At 44.4% G+C, this 18,807-nt stretch overlaps 1 protein-coding gene across 2 annotated transcripts in view; it reads right to left on the bottom strand.

Moving 5' to 3' along the window:
- Window positions 1–18,807, bottom strand: part of EXPH5 (exophilin 5) — a 52,629-nt gene that overhangs the window by 24,965 nt on the left and 8,857 nt on the right. Inside the window, exon 1 of one of the 2 annotated variants that reach the window (XM_083735859.1) lies at window positions 14,755–15,742. The exons of the other annotated variant lie outside the window; for it this stretch is intronic. Within the exon in view, the coding sequence (XP_083591985.1) occupies window positions 14,755–14,873 (119 nt within the window). The 5' untranslated portion in view covers window positions 14,874–15,742. Of the gene's footprint in view, window positions 1–14,754; window positions 15,743–18,807 lie in introns of those variants that run through there. 2 annotated transcript variants of the gene reach the window in all.

Genomic DNA, 18,807 nt, shown 5'->3' with positions numbered 1-18,807 from the left:
AGCTAAAGTGGTACCTAAAGTGGTAGCTAAAATTAGCTAAAGTGGTACCTCAGGTTAAGAACAGTTTCAGGTTAAGAACGGACCTCCATCACGAATTAAGTTCTTAACCCGAAGTACCACTGTACTGGTATGCTTAGAGCAGGGGTCGACAAGGTTTACCTTGCCTGGGCCGGTTCACTCCAGTGGAGATCCTTCCTTGGGTCAGATTGTGCGCAATTGACCGCGATTTCCAGCGTCGGCGTCCATGTGGCCCATGGGCCTTAGGTTGCCAATCCCTGGCTTAGAGGCTAGTATTAACCTGCTATCCCAGCCAGATGGGCAAATTATTATTATTATTGTTATTGTTATCCTCCTCCTCCCAGTTCACCCAGTGGTGGCAAAGGATGATACAACAGACCTTGCGATGACATTGCTCTAGTATCACCTTCAAGTCAGAGCAATTTACTAGGTGGTTTGTTTGTTTCTTACTTTTAATATATTTATATATCCCATGCTGGGATTCAACATTTAAAAACACTAATTATAAAATGCAAGGCAATAAAAACAAACCAGTTAAAAACAACAATTAAAATACACCAAAGCACATTTTAAACCAGCAACTGAAATGCAATTGGCCCTGACAGCAGCCTGGTGAGCAGCCACATCTCAGCTTTAGTTGTCAAAGGCCATGGTTTCATCTGCAATCCTTTCCTAAAGTGCTACATTAGCCAATAGTACACTTTCACATCCTGCTTCACAGCAGGCATCTGTCAAATAATATTCAAAGTGCTGTATTGCACCCCCTCTAGAGGCCAAAAACTAGAGGACACGATTTCCAAACAACTGTGACTATATTGCCTTTTCTGCAGTTTGCAAGACGGCAGTGTGATTGTTAGACCCAGGATCTGATCCCAGTAAGGTCTGGTACACTGATTGTTAAGAGTTGAAAATGTGACACACACACACACACACATGTTCATATTTCACGTCTAGTAATATCATGATATTCAATAGCTGAATGCTCCAATGTACTACCAAAAAAAAAAAAAAATCAATTTCAATTCACAAATAAATGCATCACATCTTGTATGTGTGATGGGAAGCACTACAAGACATCATAGTTGTCCCAGCAGTCACAAGCATATGCAGTGCAGTTTATTTATTGGTTTATCTTTCTCCCTTCTTTTACTCTGTACTCAAGGCAGCTTGCCACAAACTTGCACAACCATCATTTGGATCTGTGGGAGAGTAACTATGACAACTTTGTTAGGAGCGACAGAACTCATTCATCACCCGCCTCCATTGTTCAAGGCTCCAGGGGTCAGCAACCTTTTTCAGCCGTGGACCGGTCCACCATCCCTCAGACCATGTGGTGGGCCGGACTATATTTTAATATAACACCGCAACACACTCACCCTATTTCCATGACAGTGTTCATCGAAGACAACCTTACTTGGCTATGAGTAATCACCAAAGAAGAAGATGATTTCTAGTTCTACTTATGTCAGCACTCCAATGCCTGAGGGACCACAGACATTTCTGAAGCAGTTGGGAGTGATGATCCAACATGGAAGCTCTCTCTCCCCAAATTTGGAAAGGGAGATCTAAGGTGCTATATGCCCCCTTTGAATGACCTCTCAATGCATAGAATTGCAGCCAAAATCATCTTTATGACCTCAGCAGCTGTATATGTGCTCCCCCAGTGTGATACCTGAGTGTAAGAGAGCCCAACCATGCTTAAAATGAAATTGTAAACTAAACTGAGCCACATTTCAAGTAAATGTCCCTTAAATGGCGTGGGCCACTGAGAGACAGGTCACTTCCTCCACAGTGGCCTACACCATTCAAGGAAAACTAAGCTAAATTTCAAGTCAATGTGATTTTTTAAAAAGATCCAGTGCTCTCCTGTATACACAACAGTATTGGCACTCAGCCGAATCTTGCTGCCCTGAGAGAGGAGTGTTATGGCAACTTGACTCTAGCTGGACTTACTCTTGAGTAAACATGCCCTGGGTTTGGTCTGTTAATCTTTAACACTTATTTTTCTCACTTGGTGTGTCGACATGCTGAACCTGGAACGGCTATTTTTGGAAGAGCACCTTCGGCAACACCCATGAAGTTGCAGTACATTTTACATAACAAATTAGACAATGCCAAAATTGAATGCGACCTCATCCTGCCCCCTGGTGTGCATATATTATTGGTACAGCTTTTGATTTACATACAGATATATATTACCCTCCCACAGTCTGTCACTGGTATAGTTAAGAAGAAACAGATTGTTATAAAATGGCAAACGCACTTGAACGTCAACAAGCATAAAGCGATGTCTGTTGGGACAAACATATATTCTGTCATTTGCGTTCCATATAATAAACCAAGCTTTCTTTATTCTGTTTGTGTGGGAACTTAGTGTGGGCATAAGGTTAAGGGTAAAACACATATTTGTAACGGATGCAACCTCTTGTTAGTGTGTGCATGAATACATCTGAGTGCTGGACATGCATGTGAGTTCAAACATGTACAGTGGTACCTCGGGTTACATACGCTTCAGGTTACAGGCGCTTCAGGTTACAGACTCCACTAACCCAGAAATAGTGCTTCAGGTTAAGAAGTTTGCTTCAGGATTAGAACAGAAATTGTGCTCCAGCGGCGCAGCAGCAGTGGGAGGCCCCATTAGCTAAAGTGGTGCTTCAGGTTAAGAACAGTTTCAGGTTAAGAACGGACCTCCGGAATGAATTAAGTACTTAACCCGAGGTACCTCTGTATGTGTAAACAGATCTCCACCCAATCCAACACCCAGCATGGTAGATCAAAGGTCTGGATTGCAACCTGACCCCCTGAGGACCTGATTCATTATACTCTACAGGAAAAGCCTCAAGTATGAATTGAAACAGGAGCAGTGTTCGAAATGCGCCAGGCGAAGTTTGCACCTGGCTATTGGAAAATTGCAACCAAATGAAGAAGCCCAGGCACCAGGATAGCGCCTGACGACTCCACCATCTGGAGGTGCATGCCTGGAGATCCTTGGATCTTGACCCTTTCCACACACTAGAAACACATCCTGTATAATTCTATCCATTATATTTTATCTGCACAATCAGAATGAATTTCAGAAACCCAAAAGTTATATTGAAAAATACGACTTTCGAGCTGTCTACTCCCAAAATGGCAACTAGGCATTTCATTTTGGCAATGATAACCCTGGTTTAAGGAGCCATTTGGCGCCTACCTTATATATCTGTGTTTCTAACACTGAACAGGAGCTTAATTATTATTTTTCCCTTAGATGGAAAGCACAACAAGGTTAGTCACCGCATTTTTCGCTCTATAAGACGCACCAGACCACAAGACGCACATAGTTTTTGGAGGAGGAAAACAAGAAAAAAAATATTCTGAATCTCAGAACCCAGAACAGCAAGAGGGATTGCTGCGCAGTGAAAGCAGCAATCCCTCTTGCTGTTCTGGCTTCTGTGGTAGCTGTGCAGCCTGCATTCACCCCATAAGATGCACACACATTTCCCCTTCCTTTTTATAAGGGAAAAAGTGAGTCTTATAGAGCAAAAAATACGGTAATTCTGCAGAAGCTAGGAAAAAGATTGTGCAAATAACTTTCAGTCCTATCTTTCTGGCACTCCTCTGCTTTAGCTGCATTCCTTAAGTAGTTGTGCCAGAATCTCAATGGGCCAGTGCCTAATTCTGCATAAAATTCTCTAAATCCACACCCTTAGGGTGTGCAGATGCAGCAAAGGCATTTTAAAAAAACAATGTTAGGTGTGGATGGTTTTGTGCACACAACACAACCTCTGACTTAGAATAGAGACTGACCAAATGCTTTCTCATCTGGCCACTGAAACTACCTGCAGGCTTGGGATGGGTAACCCTGATTGCAACCCATTTCTCATTCCAGACAAGTACTGGTACTTTCACATTAACAACTGGTGGCTATTGTTCTGCTAGGTGGTTATTGTTTAACTGAAGGGATGTTTGAGGTTTTTCGTTTTAACATTTGGGACATTAAAAAATGGCACACCCACCTGCACTCTGGAGTGATACAGACCACAGTCCCGTGTAAGATGCATTTAGGAGCAAGAGAACATTTGGGAAGCATATAATCTCCAAATAGACATTAGATAAATATTGCATGCAGGCCAAAGAAAAAAGCAGCCAGGATCATTCTCCTACCCTAGAGCTGCCTTTGACACTGCCTAGCGGTTCGTGAGCTGTGCGTTCCTTGTGATTTTTCAGTACTTGTTTCACCGTGTTTATTTACTCCAAAGCTATGATTCAGAACATTGTTAGATCACCTAAGTGCCTCTCTCTTCTGCTGCTGTTATCCCCTAAACTGCCATTTTGTCTGCACTAAACTCAAATGTTTCATCTCCCCTGTTAAAACTTTTGTGGATCCACCTCCGGGCAGAAGCGTGGGCTGATCAGATTTCTTTGCCAAGCCAAACCCTATGAAACTTTATAACAGGTTGCCAGAGGGAGACTGTCAGATCTGAGAAGACAGAATTATCCCCTCCACGCACACACAAATTGCTCCTCTTTTAGCTGCCTAGAGATCTAAGGGTTCACAGATAAAAAGAGGACACAGATTCCTAGTCTGACATCCTGTCAAACAGTCAACCTATCTACAAGTCGGAAGAAATTGCAATTATTGCTGCAATTATTTTTTAAAAAGCCCATCTGTTCAAATAACAGTGAAGGGATCAGTTTAAATATTGAAAGTGTTTGCATTGAGGTATGTATGTGTGCATCACACACACAGGCATTCCTATTCCATTTCAAATTTCCTGAATTCCTGCTGTCACAAACACATTTCTTTTCAGAAGAGAAATAGGATGAGATAGCCCTAGCAGGACCCCACCTCTGACACTGATCTGAGGACCCCTTAAAACAAATATATTCACTTTGATCAGCAACAGAAAATTGAGTCTGGGATCTGGGAACTTCTCTATCAGGGTTCCTGCCCACATAAAGTCAAACGCCTTGTGAGACGAACGTTTTGGCTCCTGAATGCTGAAACCTGGAAGTGAATGTTCCGGTTTACAAACGTTCTTTGGAACCCGAATGTCAGTTGTGGCTTCCGCGGCTTCCGATTGGCTGCAGGAGCTTCCTGCAGCCAATTGGAAGCTGCGCCTTGGTTCCTGAACCTTTTGGAAGTCAAATGGACTTCCGGAACGGATTCTGTTCGACTTCCGAGGTACGACTGTATCTGGGGAATGCCATTTGCATGTCATCTAAAATCCTGGGAGGTGGGGAAGAAATTTCTGACAGTATGAGCTGTTCAGCAGCGGAATAGACTATATTGGAAGGTGATGGAGTCTCCCTCACTGGTGGTTTTTAAATAGAGGTTGGATAGCCATCTCTCAAGGATTACTCACCTCTGAATTCCTAATTGCAGGGGGTTGAACTAGATGATCCTTGGAGTACCTCCCAACTCTACAATTCTATGAGCCCAACAAGTTCTGGAGGCCCACAGGTCTCCATCCCTGGTCTACCATGACTGCCAGTGGCACTCTAAGGTCATTCCTTATCCCTGTCATCTTCTGGAGATAAGACCTAGGACGTTGTTGTTGTTTAGTCACTTAGTCATGTCCGACTCTTCGTGACCCCATGGACCAGAGCACACCAGGCCCTCCTGTCTTCCACTGCCTCCCGCAGTTTGGTCAAACTCATGCTGGTAGCTTCAAGAACACTGTCCAACCATCTCATCCTCTGCCGTCCCCTTCTCCTTGTGCCCTCAATCTTTCCCAACATCAGGGTCTTTTCCAGGGAGTCTTCTCTCCTCATGAGGTGGCCAATGTATTGGAGCCTCAGTTTCACGATCTGTCCTTCCAGTGGGCACCCAGGGCTGATTTCCTTCAGAATGGATAGGTTTGATCTACTTACAGTCCATGGGACTCTCAAGAGTCTCATCCAGCACCATAATTCAAAAGCATCAATTCTTCGGCAATCAGCCTTCTTTATGGTCCAGCTCTCACTTCCATACATCACTACTGGGAAAAGCTTTAACTATACGGACCTTTGTTGGCAAGGTGATGTCTCTGCTTTTTAAGATGCTGTCTAGGTTTGTCATTGCACCTAGGATATTATCAGATCTTTTTTTTTTAACCTAGGATCTTTTTTTTTAACCTAGGACGTTATCAGATTTTTATTTTTATTTTGCAGACCTAGGACGTTAGGCCTGCCCCCCCCCCCCAAAAAAAGAAGAGCTGATACTAAGCCAGGGGAAAAATTACTGTCAGTTTCCCACTTGCTCCAGATTTTCAAGATGCACTACAAGAAGAAGAAGAAGAAGAAGAAGAAGAAGAAGAAGAAGAAGAAGAAGAAAGCAAATTGACCAAGGACTATTAATCCTTTGTCTTCTATTTTTTTAACTACACATTTTATTTTTGAAGGTTAAAAACCCTCTCAGAAGTAATTTCCCCACAGTAGTCAAGAGTAAACCTGGGAATCACTTTTGATGTGACACCGCTAGATTTTTTTTTATTCTCACGTCATATCCAATTCCCACCAGATTCCTTTAATGTCACTCACATAACATTAATTACATGCCACTTCTTCGTATTTCCGCACAGTTATAATGAAGTGTTGTGACTGTAACCTAACCAGCCCTTGAGGTAATGTTAATAGCAGATTGTGGTAAATATTCACACTAGGTGATAGATAGCTTTGTCACAAGAGGAAACCTATGGCCCTCAGTGAGCCTGTTTTAAATGACCATTTGCCCAACCTAGCTAATTACTTTTAAATAACATCCGTTTCATCCATCTCATTTCAGCGTACTATCCAGTTTGTTAGATAAGGGCCTGTTGTCTTAAAACTACTACCAATGATTCAGCTTTTTTTTAAAAAATAACAATTATTAGGACACCACAGGAGCAGTAAGCTGCTAAATACTCAAAAGGTTGTGTTTTTAATGGACCTTCCTTCCTTCCTTCTTTAATAATTGGAGTGGGGGGGCAAGTAAATATAATTGATACAATTTATGCTGGTATCTTGTGTACTTGCTGTACAATTATTATTCATCCATTAACATTTGTTGATATAAAATTCTTGTCATGGAAAGTTGACTTATCTCTCGTTCTCTCTTTTTACACACACACACACACACACACACACACACACACCCACTACAATTATGATCACTTTGCAGGGTTTATCTTTCCACAGAAATTTTTCTGTTTCATATGTTCATCAGTAACAATGAATGGCAATTTAAAATACAACATTAGGCATGTTTGGAAGTTTTAAAGTTTTTAGCTTTGTTTACTAAGTACAAGTAAAAAGATGCTAAATGACTTCATTCTGAAGAGCATCAGAAAATTTCCCAGTGCAAAGTGAATGTTTCCCAGTGCAAATTGCCCTATATCAATGACCAATGCAATTGATCCCTCTTCACAGGGAACTCTGGGCATTGCAGCAAAATGGTGCAAATTGGGGTGTGGGTGTGTGTTCCTAACAACTCTCAGAACCCTTAACAAACTGTAGCTCCCAGAATTTATTTATTTATTTTTTGGGAGGGGAAGGCTATGAGCGTTCAAAGTACAATAATAGTGTTTTAACTGTATGGCATGGATATGGCCTTGAGCGTTCACACACATACTATAGTTGTGTGGGATTACACTACAGCAGAGATGGGGGCAACTGTGGCTCTCCAGATGTTGGACTACAACTCCCATTGTCCATGATCAATGGCCATGTTGGCTGAGGCTGATGGGTCTTGGAGTCCAATGAGAGAGAAAGTGTGGGGTTAAGAGTGTTGGATCAGGACTTAAAGGGGCAGGTTGTAATCAGATTATTAAGGCAGTGTCCCTCAGATTAATACAAATTCACTAGATTGTAAATAAATAAATAAATAAATAAATATAATAATAATAATAATAATAATAAATTATTATTGTTGTTGTTATTTGTACCCCACCCATATGACTGGGTTGCCCTAGCCACTCTGGGCGGCTTCCAGCATATATAAAACCAAAGTAAAACATTAAACCTTAAAAGCTTCCCCATGCAGGGCTGCCTTCAGATGTTTCCTAAATGTTAAATAATTACTCATCTCCTTAACATCTGATGGGAGGGCATTCCACAGGGTAGGCGCCACTACCAAGAAGGCCCTCTCCCCTTAAGGTCTCTGTTATGTACTGAAGTTCTCACTCTGGGCCAGCAGGGGGATACTGTAGATAGTTATGCAAATGAAGGATCGAAAGTGACGTCCAGTGATTGGATAGTCTGTATGCAAATGAAGGCTCAAAAGTGACGTTCAGTGATTGGATAGTTTTAGAAAGTTGCAACAGTTACGATTGTTCTGGAGCTCTATATAAGCAGGCTGACTGAGCTCCTCAGTTCAGTTCTGTTTCAGCTTACAAATAAAGAGCTGCTTTGGAAGAATCGCTGTGTCGTCTGATATGTTCGCCCACAACTTAACAGTCTCTCTGCTCCGTGTCCTAACAACAAAGGCCAAGGGAAGAAATGTACACGTTGTGTTTAAAGGTTGCCCCCACCTATTTCTCCATAGTGAAAAGCCCTCCATGTGAGATCCAGAACAATGAGCTCCAGAAACATGCTTCAGCAGAACAAATTATAAAAAGCTAAGATGGTACAGTCTTACAGCTAAAACACCTTGGGCTCTTTTTCCTCCTGTTCATTTATAGCTTTTGCAAAATCCGACTGTGAACCGTTGAAAAGTCTGCGAGAAAAGTAGCTTTGTTAGGGAAGTTGCTTGCTTGTGTCTGCGCAAAGGCTGTGACCATCAGGAAGACCATGAGCCACTCAAAGCACACAAAAAGGATCACTCTGAAATGACTGCCATCCCCAGCGAATGCCCCTTCCGATCCTGAGCCAAGGGAAACAAGACTCTGCAACATAACTCTGGGGAATAAATACTTGTTAGGAGGCTGCTGATAAACAATAGAAACCAGTTGAGGGACACATCTATTGCTGGAGAAAACCTTGCTGTATGAACAGTGCTGTATTCCTTGGACAACTAATTTGCTCCCCAGAGTTTGCTTATAGAAGCAGTGCACAAAAACAGAAAGGTTCACCGGTGAAAATGCATCTTCCATTTTTCTTCCCCCAGCCTCTCCTCATTTTTAACTCAAGGAAATTGTATTGGGCAGGTGAAGAAAACATGGCCGGAAGCTCTTTTTCTTGACCTCAACCACAGGCAAAAGCTGATTCTTCACCTCTTCCTCCTGCAACCCTTTAGGGGGAAATTTCCTCTCATTATTGCTCATCCTTCCCTCTCTGCAGCTCCTTCCTTGGAATTTGTTGCTAGTGTTTTGCACCTGACCTGTGGCTCAGATGCCAACAAGTTAACACACTTTCTGTTGCACGTGCATGTGCATGTGCACACGCACACACACATGTTCGATGCCAAAGTTCACTCCAAAAATCATAGAATTTTATTGCTGGAAGGGACTTCAAGGGGCATCTAGCCCAACCATTGCAATGCATAAATTTCAGCTACTGTAATTCATACACGACAGAACAGAACACATGCCACTGTTTCCCATCTCAGAGAGAAATCGGCTTTCCCCACTCAAAGAAATCTTAGTTGATTCATCATATAAAACATAGGCTAGTTTAGACACAATGATGTACTGGTTTGGCCCTGCACTTTTCTATAGCAAACTGCAGTTTCTCTTTTGTCCAAACTGGCAAATTATGGTTTGTTCTTGCCCTCAAAATCCGGGCCGAGCTCCAGTTTCACATTCTGATTTGCAGAGCAAGTACAAGCCACATTTTGTTAATTTGGATGAAATGACAAACTATGGTTTTACCGCAAACAGATACAGGGAATCCTAGCATGCAAGGAGAGGAGCAAGCGCATCATCACATAGTGCCAAACCATAGTTCGCCAGCATGCCTGAACCTGTTTGTGATCCACCAATCCCATTCTTTGTTCTAATAGATGTAGATTTGAAACCAAGCTATCTGACTGGCAGACTCATGGGGTGGGCCTGTGGCTTGGCTGCACTATTACACATTTCAGAATGTCTTAAATGTGCCATCATATAAAAAAATTGATGCACATAAATAACTAACAAGTCCAGGACAATAGTCTAGTTTGAAACTGTTTTTTTTAAAGAATAAGAATAATAAATGGAAAAACATTTATACATCTACCGTAATCTTCCACCTGCCATTTGAAATGGTACAGTCCATGCACAGATACTTAGGGCAACTCTGTCATTCATGTTTTTCAGCTCTCAGCCAGGTTATTACCAGTCTGGTGCATAACATTGTCTATTTAAAAACAACGTTTGAACCTAGTTGGTACAAGAAAAAGTACGTAGCAGAGCCTGCTCTTTGGTACAGTGATAATGTCGAGAATTCACCTAGTCATCAAGTAAGCACCTTTTCATAAAGTTATCAAGCCCTTCATGAAGGTGCCATAGTATGAATATTCACATTCTTGTGGTTACAGATAAAAGACAACCTTCTTTATATGAGGTGCCGGCATGCACCACTTAACAGTGGAGATTTAAGCCTCTGTAATTCTGTGGTAAAGAGCTTCAGCTATCATAGGCTCAAATCACAACGCAGCCACAAGTGCCATGGGTGGCCTTGGGCTAGCTCTTATCTCTCACTCCAAGACCCCATCTGAAATGTGGAGCTAACAGTACCCTCATACCTTGCAGGGCTGATGTACAGCCTGAAATATATGAAGTACTTTGGACTATTGAGAAAAGTGCTGAATATATGCTAAGTAATTATTTATCTAGCAAAATACTTGCTGTTATTATCATCATTTTATTATTTAAATCACGCCCATCTGTCTGGGTTTCCCCAGCCACTCTGGGCAGCTTACAGCATACATTTAAAAATTGTAAAACATCACACATAGAAAATTTCCCAGTACAGTGGTACTTCGGGTTAAGAACTTAATTCGTTCCGGAGGTATGTTCTTAACCTGAAACTTTTCTTAACCTGAGGTACGATTTTAGCTAATGGGGCCTCCTGCTGCCGCTGCGCCGATGCCACACGATTTCTATTCTCATCCTGAAGTAAAGTTCTTAACCCGAGATACTATTTCTGGGTTAGCAGAGTCTGTAACCTGAAGCGTCTGTAACCCGAGGTACCACTGTATAGGGAAATAGACGTTGTGGTGTATCATGTCTCACGCCTTGGATATCCAAGACATCAACTCTGAAACAGAGCGGGAATGTTTTAGAGGCAGGTTAACCGGAGCATCATCAGGGATGCAGGTGGTGCTGTGGGTTAAACCACAGAGCCTAGGGCTTGCTGATCAGAAGGTCGGCGGTTCGAATCCCCACGATGGGGTGAGCACCCGTTGCTCGGTCCCTGCTCCTGCCAACCTAGCAGTTCGAAAGCATGAAGTGCAAGTAGATAAATAGGTACCGCTCTGGCAGGAAGGTAAACGGCATTTCCATTCGCTGCTCTGGTTCGCCAGAAGCGGCTTAGTCATGCTAGCCACATAACCTGGAAGCTGTACACCGGCTCCCTCGGCCAATAAAGCGAGATGAACGGCGCAACCCCAGAGTCATCTGCGACTGGACCTAACAGTCAGGGGTCCCTTTATCTTTACCTTTTAACCAGAGCACCACAGGGATACTGCCATTCCTGTCCAATGTCTTAACAGACAGATCAGGGGCAGCCACAGAAGCCCTGCTGCAAGTTACCCTGGAATGGGCTCCTTATATCTTTGGAACTTGTGAGAGAAACTTTCCCACAGACCAGTGATCTCCTGTGGTATACTGCCTCTGACCCGTTGGGAATTAGGGCTGGACAATATCTGGTTTTCAAAACTGTGATATATCACCAGCTAAACATTGCAATATATCAATATATTGTGATGTCTGAAATAAGGATGGAGCTATGTAGAGACATTGGCTGGCTTCACTCCCCCCCCCCATGATTTCTGCATAGTTTGCATGCGCGCTTCTCTGCAGTGGCTCCCCATTTGTGGAATGCTCTCCCCAGGGAAGTTCGCCTGGCACCTTCATTATATACCTTAAGGCACCAGACAAAAACATTCCTTTTTAATCAGGCCTTTGGTTGATCTGATTTACATCCTATGCCCTTTTAAAATGTGTTTTTTTGTAGGGGGGGTGTTGTATTGGGTTGTTATTTTTAATTTTATTAGGTATTTTATTCTGTGAACTGCCCTGAGATCCCAGGGTATAGGGCAATATAGAAATAATAATAATAATAATAATAATAATAATAATAATAATGCTGCCAGGTCAAAAATTATGAAACCAGTATGACAACAGGGACTTCAAACCGGATTGGGGCGATATATTGCCCACAAATCTAATTAAGCCTATTTTATAGACATCTTAAGTTGCCGGTTGCTACGTCCTGTAGTAGTGAACGTCTCAGTTTAACCATGTGCACTGTCAAAAAGTACTTTGTCCTGACCCCTCCCATTGGTCAATTTCACTTGATGACACCATGTGCTGGAATGACACACACAGAGAGAAAAACACATGCAGGTGAAAAATTCGGGAACTGCTGTCCCGAAGGCAGAGACGCCAAATTCAGCAACACACCACTAATAGTGACCATCTGAAACAGCTCTGTACTCTTTGTTTTGCCCAAGCTACAGGGCAAAGTCCCTCAGAGAGTGAGAGAGGGAAACAAGCCACTTGGGAGAAGACTTAAAATAGCAACCAAACCCAGGAAATAGCTACCCTGTCCCTTCCTGCTTTGTTAGATGAGGACACTAACCTACTGTACAAAAATCACATGGAGAAGACACCTCTCCCCCTCTACACAAACACAGATGAGGAGGCAGCAGAGCCTGGATCGAGGCTCAAATCTTCAAACCTACACTGAACGTTTTATTTCTCTGCTACGGTCAGCCCCATGTTAACAGTGTCCAATATGCCAAATCAGAGTTCGGAATTCTCTGGGCACCAAAGACATTTTGCACCTGGTTATTGGCCACTTGCAACCAAGTGAAGAAGACTCAGCACCATGATGGCGCCTGAAGTCTCCACCATCTGGAGGTCCATGCCTGGGGAATCCTTGGATCTTGACGCTTTCCACACACCAGCAACACATCATGTAGAAGTCTATCCGTTATATTTTATCTGCACAATACAGCCAAAAAGCTGTATTGAAAAATACGACTTCTGAGCTGTCTGGCAACTAGGCACTCCATTTGGCGACTGTAACCCTGGTGTAAAGGTTTGGTGTCTAGCTTATATATCAGTTTCTAACACTGCCAAATATATATCTATATGATGAGAAACAGAGAGGCTCACACACATCTTAACTTCCTGTGTAGGTGAAAGGCCTAAGAACCAGGCCTTATGCTTGTTTACTTTGGCACCCAGTGAGGTTTATTTCGGTGGGGCTTGCTCTCAAGGAAGAATGACCAGGAAAGCTCTGGCCTTAAGTTGTGCACACTAGCTGTAATCCTGTACCCACTTACCCAAAAGTAAACCCCATGAAACTTACTTCTGATTAGAAAAGTACAGGATTGCACTGTGTGGGTCGATTCTCCTAATGGATTCAGCACATGAGGTTGCATGGAAAGCCTTTGCTGACTTCCATCTGCGTTAAGACAGGCTTACATATTCACCTGCATGCACAATATTTGGTTTTGGCATTGACAGTGAGGTTGATCTGTGGTGGCATGCCAACACTAAAGCCTCTGCATGCCAGCCTATGCGCACAGCCGGCTCATTATGGGCTGAAAGCGCTGAAGCAAGCATCAAAACCCATGTCATCACATGGGAGCCAAGCGTAAGGCTTTTTTTAACAGGAATGGCAAGAACTTCTTGCAGTGTGTGGATGCTGTAAATATGGTAGAGTCTACAGACAACAAAAAAGGAACATTTATTTGCGCAATCCTACGCAAGTTTACCTGGAAAGTAGCCCAAAGGTGCAATCCTATACATGTCTACTCAGAAGTAAGCCTCATCAAGTTCAATGGGACTTCCTTCCAGGTAAGCAGGTGCATGATGGCAGCCTAAATATCCAAAGGTCATTCTATTAAATGCCCTGTTTTATCCAGCTTACAGTAGAAGAAAAATATTCAGCTTTTTCTTTTTTAATGTCATGTCATAACACCCCACCAGACTCTTTATTGTTTAAGAAAGTTTCTCCCAAAGTGTATTTTTAAATTGTTTTTAAAGTCTGTGTCTTTTGCAGGTTCTCTCATTTTATATTACAACACACTGCTTTGATAGCTATTGGTTGTAAAGCGGTTTATAAACTTGAAAAATAAGTAACACAGTGTGAACCAAGATTCCTCTGAGGTCAGCCTTGCGGCTTCTTTTGAATTCTGGGGCCTAGCTCTGAACCTAGAGATAATAATTCAAAATAAAAAACAGTGTTTTCTTGGAGCATGTGCAAACTGCCTCCTGCCTCCCCAAAACATTCAACAAGTATACTTCCAGTTTGCCAGACATTTTAAAACTCAGGCATAGCGCTTCAAGGTCAAGAAGTCCAGAGTCTAGCTTGGCACCACTCTTGTGAGAGAAATTTATTGCCGACATGAAAATCACCTCCCGCTAAAAGCCCCAATAAATGCATGCAGGATTGGATCGTAAAGCAGCAGCAGCAACAACAGAGGAAAACACCATAGCTCCAGGGTGCACAATAAAAAGTTAGATCAACTAGCTTGGGATCAAGGGAAGATTGAAAGAGTCATTAGCACCCATTTTACAAGGTCTAGACAACATCTCCACGTGTCCTCCTAAAAGGGACTCCATCACCCCGCGGGTTTAGCTGGTTCCCAGAACTTAGGTGCCCCCCCCCCAGAGGTGCAGCACTAAAGGGACCTGGCTGTACCTGATCCTCTCCTTCTCGGCCCTCTTGAGCTGCGAGTCCCGCTCCAGCACGCGGAAGATCTGCTTGGCTTCTTCCTCGTTCAAGAAGCTGAGATCTACCCGGCGAGGATCCCTGTTCATCGTGGATCCGGCTCTGCGGAGGACCGACGACCCTGAGCCGCCTGCAATGCGCCCACACCATCGCCCCCCACACCAAACACCTGGCAAGCCCCCCGCGCCTCGCCGGCCAGGTGCGGCTCCCGCGCCGGCGGCGGCGCCCTTCCTGCCTTCGGACGGGGCGAAGCGAAACAGGTTGCCGCGACGGGGCGGCGCGCAGGTGCGAGGCGCGCGGCGCGCACACCTCCGGGAGAGGCTCCCGCAGAGCCTCCGGGTGACTGCCTTCCCCGCTCGGCTAATCCAGGCGAGGCCGCCCGGGGCCGAAGGGAGGGAACGTGCCAATCCCTTGTTTGCAGGGAGGCGGGCTCTCCCTTCCCCAAGGCGGCGGAGGGGTTGCGCTGGGGAGTGTACAGTAGTTGGGAACTTCAGCTCCCGTCCATACACGGGAAGAGACTGAGAGACGCAAAGAGCAGGCCGCGCTTCATTCTGGCTACATATTTGCTTTTCAAGTCTTGGAGCAGGGATGGAAATATTTGCTTTGGCCAGAGCCAGCAAAAGTTATAAAGCCTGTGAGGTAGCCCTGACATAAAGCTATCCAAAGGATGGAGGGTGTGTACAGCCAGCCCAGGCCTTGCCAACCTCCTGCTCTCCAGATGTTTAGGACTGCAAGGGCTGATGGGAGTTGTAGTCCAAAACGTCTGGAGGGCACGTGGTCGACAAAGGCTGCACTGGTCAGCCCTGCTCACATTTAGCTTTTTTGGGTACACTGTTATATTATTAGTTGTCATGGATGAGGCAGTAGGCAAACTCAGGTGGTGCAGCACCTATTGGGTTGAAAGCACTCTGCTCCTCACCGTCAGGAATGGAATTCTACGTACTCATGGGACACTCTCTTCTGGTAAGTGGAAGTAGATAAGTTTGTAAGCTTGCAGGAAGGAGTGTGTGGCTGGAAACCTGAACAGGAGCATCTGTATTAGGGGAATAGGGATGCATTGAAACCTTTGGTTGCGGGTCCCATCTGCATTCTTTATTTGCAAACAGGACCTGCAACAAAAGGTTGCAGCACAAATTGCTGCTGTTCAGGACTCCATTCCCCACACATGGTGTTCTTTTGCGGGGACGTCCCACATAGCCTTGCTGAATGTTTCTATTGACTTTGCACAGTTTCTGATTTCAGTGGGTCTGTTTCCCCCAACCCACTTTCCCAGATCCAGCTTCCAAACTACAGTGCCACTTGTCCACCAGAAGCAGGTCCAATTAGCAACTGAAGCCACACACTTGCTTCTTCCCCCTCTCTTTTTTCATTCAGTTTTGCATCATTGTGTAGCTGCAAATGAACAGAAGGCACTGTAATGTTGAGAGAAAAGTGTGTGTAGGGAAAGGGAAAGGACCCCTGGACAGTTAAGTCCAGTCAAAGGCAACTATCTCACTTCAGGCCAAGGGAGATGGTGTTTGTCCGCAGACAGCTATCCACTTCTGGCGCAACGGGACACCGTGATGAGCAGTGGCGTAGCGTGGGTTGTCAGCACCCGGGGCAAGGCAAGTAATTTGCGCCCCCTAACCCCCAGATGTTGCGCCCGGTGCGGCTGGCCCCCCCTGCACCCCCACGCTACGTCACTGGTGATGAGTGCCAGAGTGCGCGGAAACGCCATTTAACTTCCTGCCACAGCAGTACCTATTTATCTACTTGCACTGGTATGCTTTTGAACTGCTAGCTTGGCAGCAGCTGGGACAGAGCAACGGGAGCTCGCCACTGTCGCACAGGTTCGAACTGCTGACCTTCCGATCAGCAAGCCCAAGAGGCTCAGTGGTTTGGACCACAGCGCCCCCCATGTCCCTTGTAGTTGTCCCTTGTGTGTAGTAAGGAAGTAAGGGTATATAATTTGCCAGGGACGGACGTTGGCCTTTCAGATGTCAGTGGTGTCTTGTACAAGCCAAAATTCGGCGCCCTTCCCGCCTTCTATTCTGCTCAATTTACTAGGTCATAGTTGTGATGCCCTGCGGTGGTTTCTAGGCCTGGCGCCTAGGGCGGCGGAACTGGTCGCTCTGCCCTAAATCTGCATTTGCATACAGGCACATGCCTTGCCGCACTTTCAGAATGTAGATAATGTAAGAAGTGGAGGCAGGCTAATTAAGGACTTTTGGGGCACTGCCCCAACCTCGGTCTGCCCTTACCTGCCTACTTGCAGTCAGCTTCGGGGGGGGGGCACCACCTTTCGGTTTCCTCTTCCTCAATCTCAGTGCTGCTCTTGTAGAATTCAGCAAAGAGGAGGATGGGGACAAACCTATGATTAATTGACCCCTCTGGCCATACCTGCTGTCAACTCTGGAACCATCTACTGGTGACCTCTTTTCCTTCCATTCTAACCAGTCCCAATACAAGTGCATCAGAAAGGGTATCCCCTTAGCTTTGCCCCTGGCTTGTGTGCATTCAGTAGTACATCTTTAAAGCTGCAATGGGGTAAATGCAATCTGCTTTTGGGGGGGGGGGGCTTCCCTAGCGCTTGATGCAGAAGCTGCCAAATGGTGCAGCACAATTGCTAACAGAAGTCAGACCTTGGCTGGATCTAGGACACATCAAAGAAGCATTTCAGTTAAATGTGTTGCAAACTTTGTACTGTATGAGAAATTGGGTTGGCAGAACGGAACTCCACAGCGCCATCTGGTGTCACAGTGTAAGAATGCATAAACAGCACATATAAAGCGTTCTTTCTTTGCCAATGTAGCTGAGTCCCTTGATAGCGTTATAATACCTGTGTTCAGGTATCTGCACTGATTGCCCATTTGCTACTAGGCCAAGATCAAGATATATATTAGTGTATAAAGCCTTTAACAACTTGGGACCAATTAACCCATGAGATCACATAAAAACATTTTTGTTTAAACAAGCCTACCCAGCATGGGCGTAGCCAGGGGGGGGAGCAGGGGGGAAGATCCACATTAAAAAATACTCAGTTATCTGAGGTTCTGCCCCCCCCCCCAGCTGAATATATGGGGTGTTTACCCCCATGGTTTTCCAAGAAAAGCTCAACAACTGTGATTTCCTTTAAAAAGCTCTTTTTGTAAACTGTTTTGATTTGTTGTTGTTGTTTTAGCAATCAAGCAGTGTTTAATGTTACTCAATAAATTAAAAATATATGATTGGTGATCTTGCTGGCCATGGGAGCTGGAGGTGCATCAGCATCTGTAGGACCAAAAATTTCCCATCCCTGCTGCAGAGGCCCCCTGTGCGTACAGCTGGGCACATCAAGATCACTCTCCATCAAGACACTCTCCTGTCTGTGTTTCCCTGCTTAGAACTACCACTGAACTAGATAAAACAACGCTGGTAGTTTTCAGGATTTGAATTTGCTTTGAGAGCTCAACTTGTGAGTAGTACATAATGCTGGCAGTGGGGAGAGTCTTTGAACTGTAAGAAACATAGTGCAACTGGATCTGATTTTGCAGCTCGCAGCATAGGAAGGCACTCTGCACATGAACGAGTCTCTTTGGATGACCTTGTTGCTCAAATCTGAGCCTCAGTGCTGAAAACAGGTTGTGGGGCTTTATCCCCTAACCAAATCATATTTTTTTTGACAGGTAACAAATAACGCAACTGGCAAATGACTCTTCCCTTTGGTTGTTGTATTGCTCGAATCATTCTCTGGCTTCAATTGCTCCTTAGCATCTTGGTTTGGGTAAGCATGATGAAGTGAAATGGTTTTTCCAAGGTCCTGCTCCTACAGAGGCTGTTCCCAGCTTGCTTTGAAGTGGTTCGTGAACTGCAAAATCATCATTTTAAAAATGCCATCTCCTCTGATGCCCCGCTGTGAAACTTATTCATCCAGAGACAATATTTCTTAAAGACTTCTGCTTTTAAAACTCCTCCCCCCCCCCAAAAAAAACCACACAAGCTGACCAACATGTTTGGATATATTTCCCAGACTCATTTAGACACATAAACATGAGTGGCCATTTT

Source organism: Podarcis gaigeae (genome assembly GCF_964106915.1).
Source record: "Podarcis gaigeae genome assembly, chromosome: 4".
Taxonomy (NCBI): domain Eukaryota; kingdom Metazoa; phylum Chordata; class Lepidosauria; order Squamata; family Lacertidae; genus Podarcis; species Podarcis gaigeae.
Note: the sequence above shows the minus strand (reverse complement) of the source record. Positions and strands in the feature narration are given on the sequence as shown.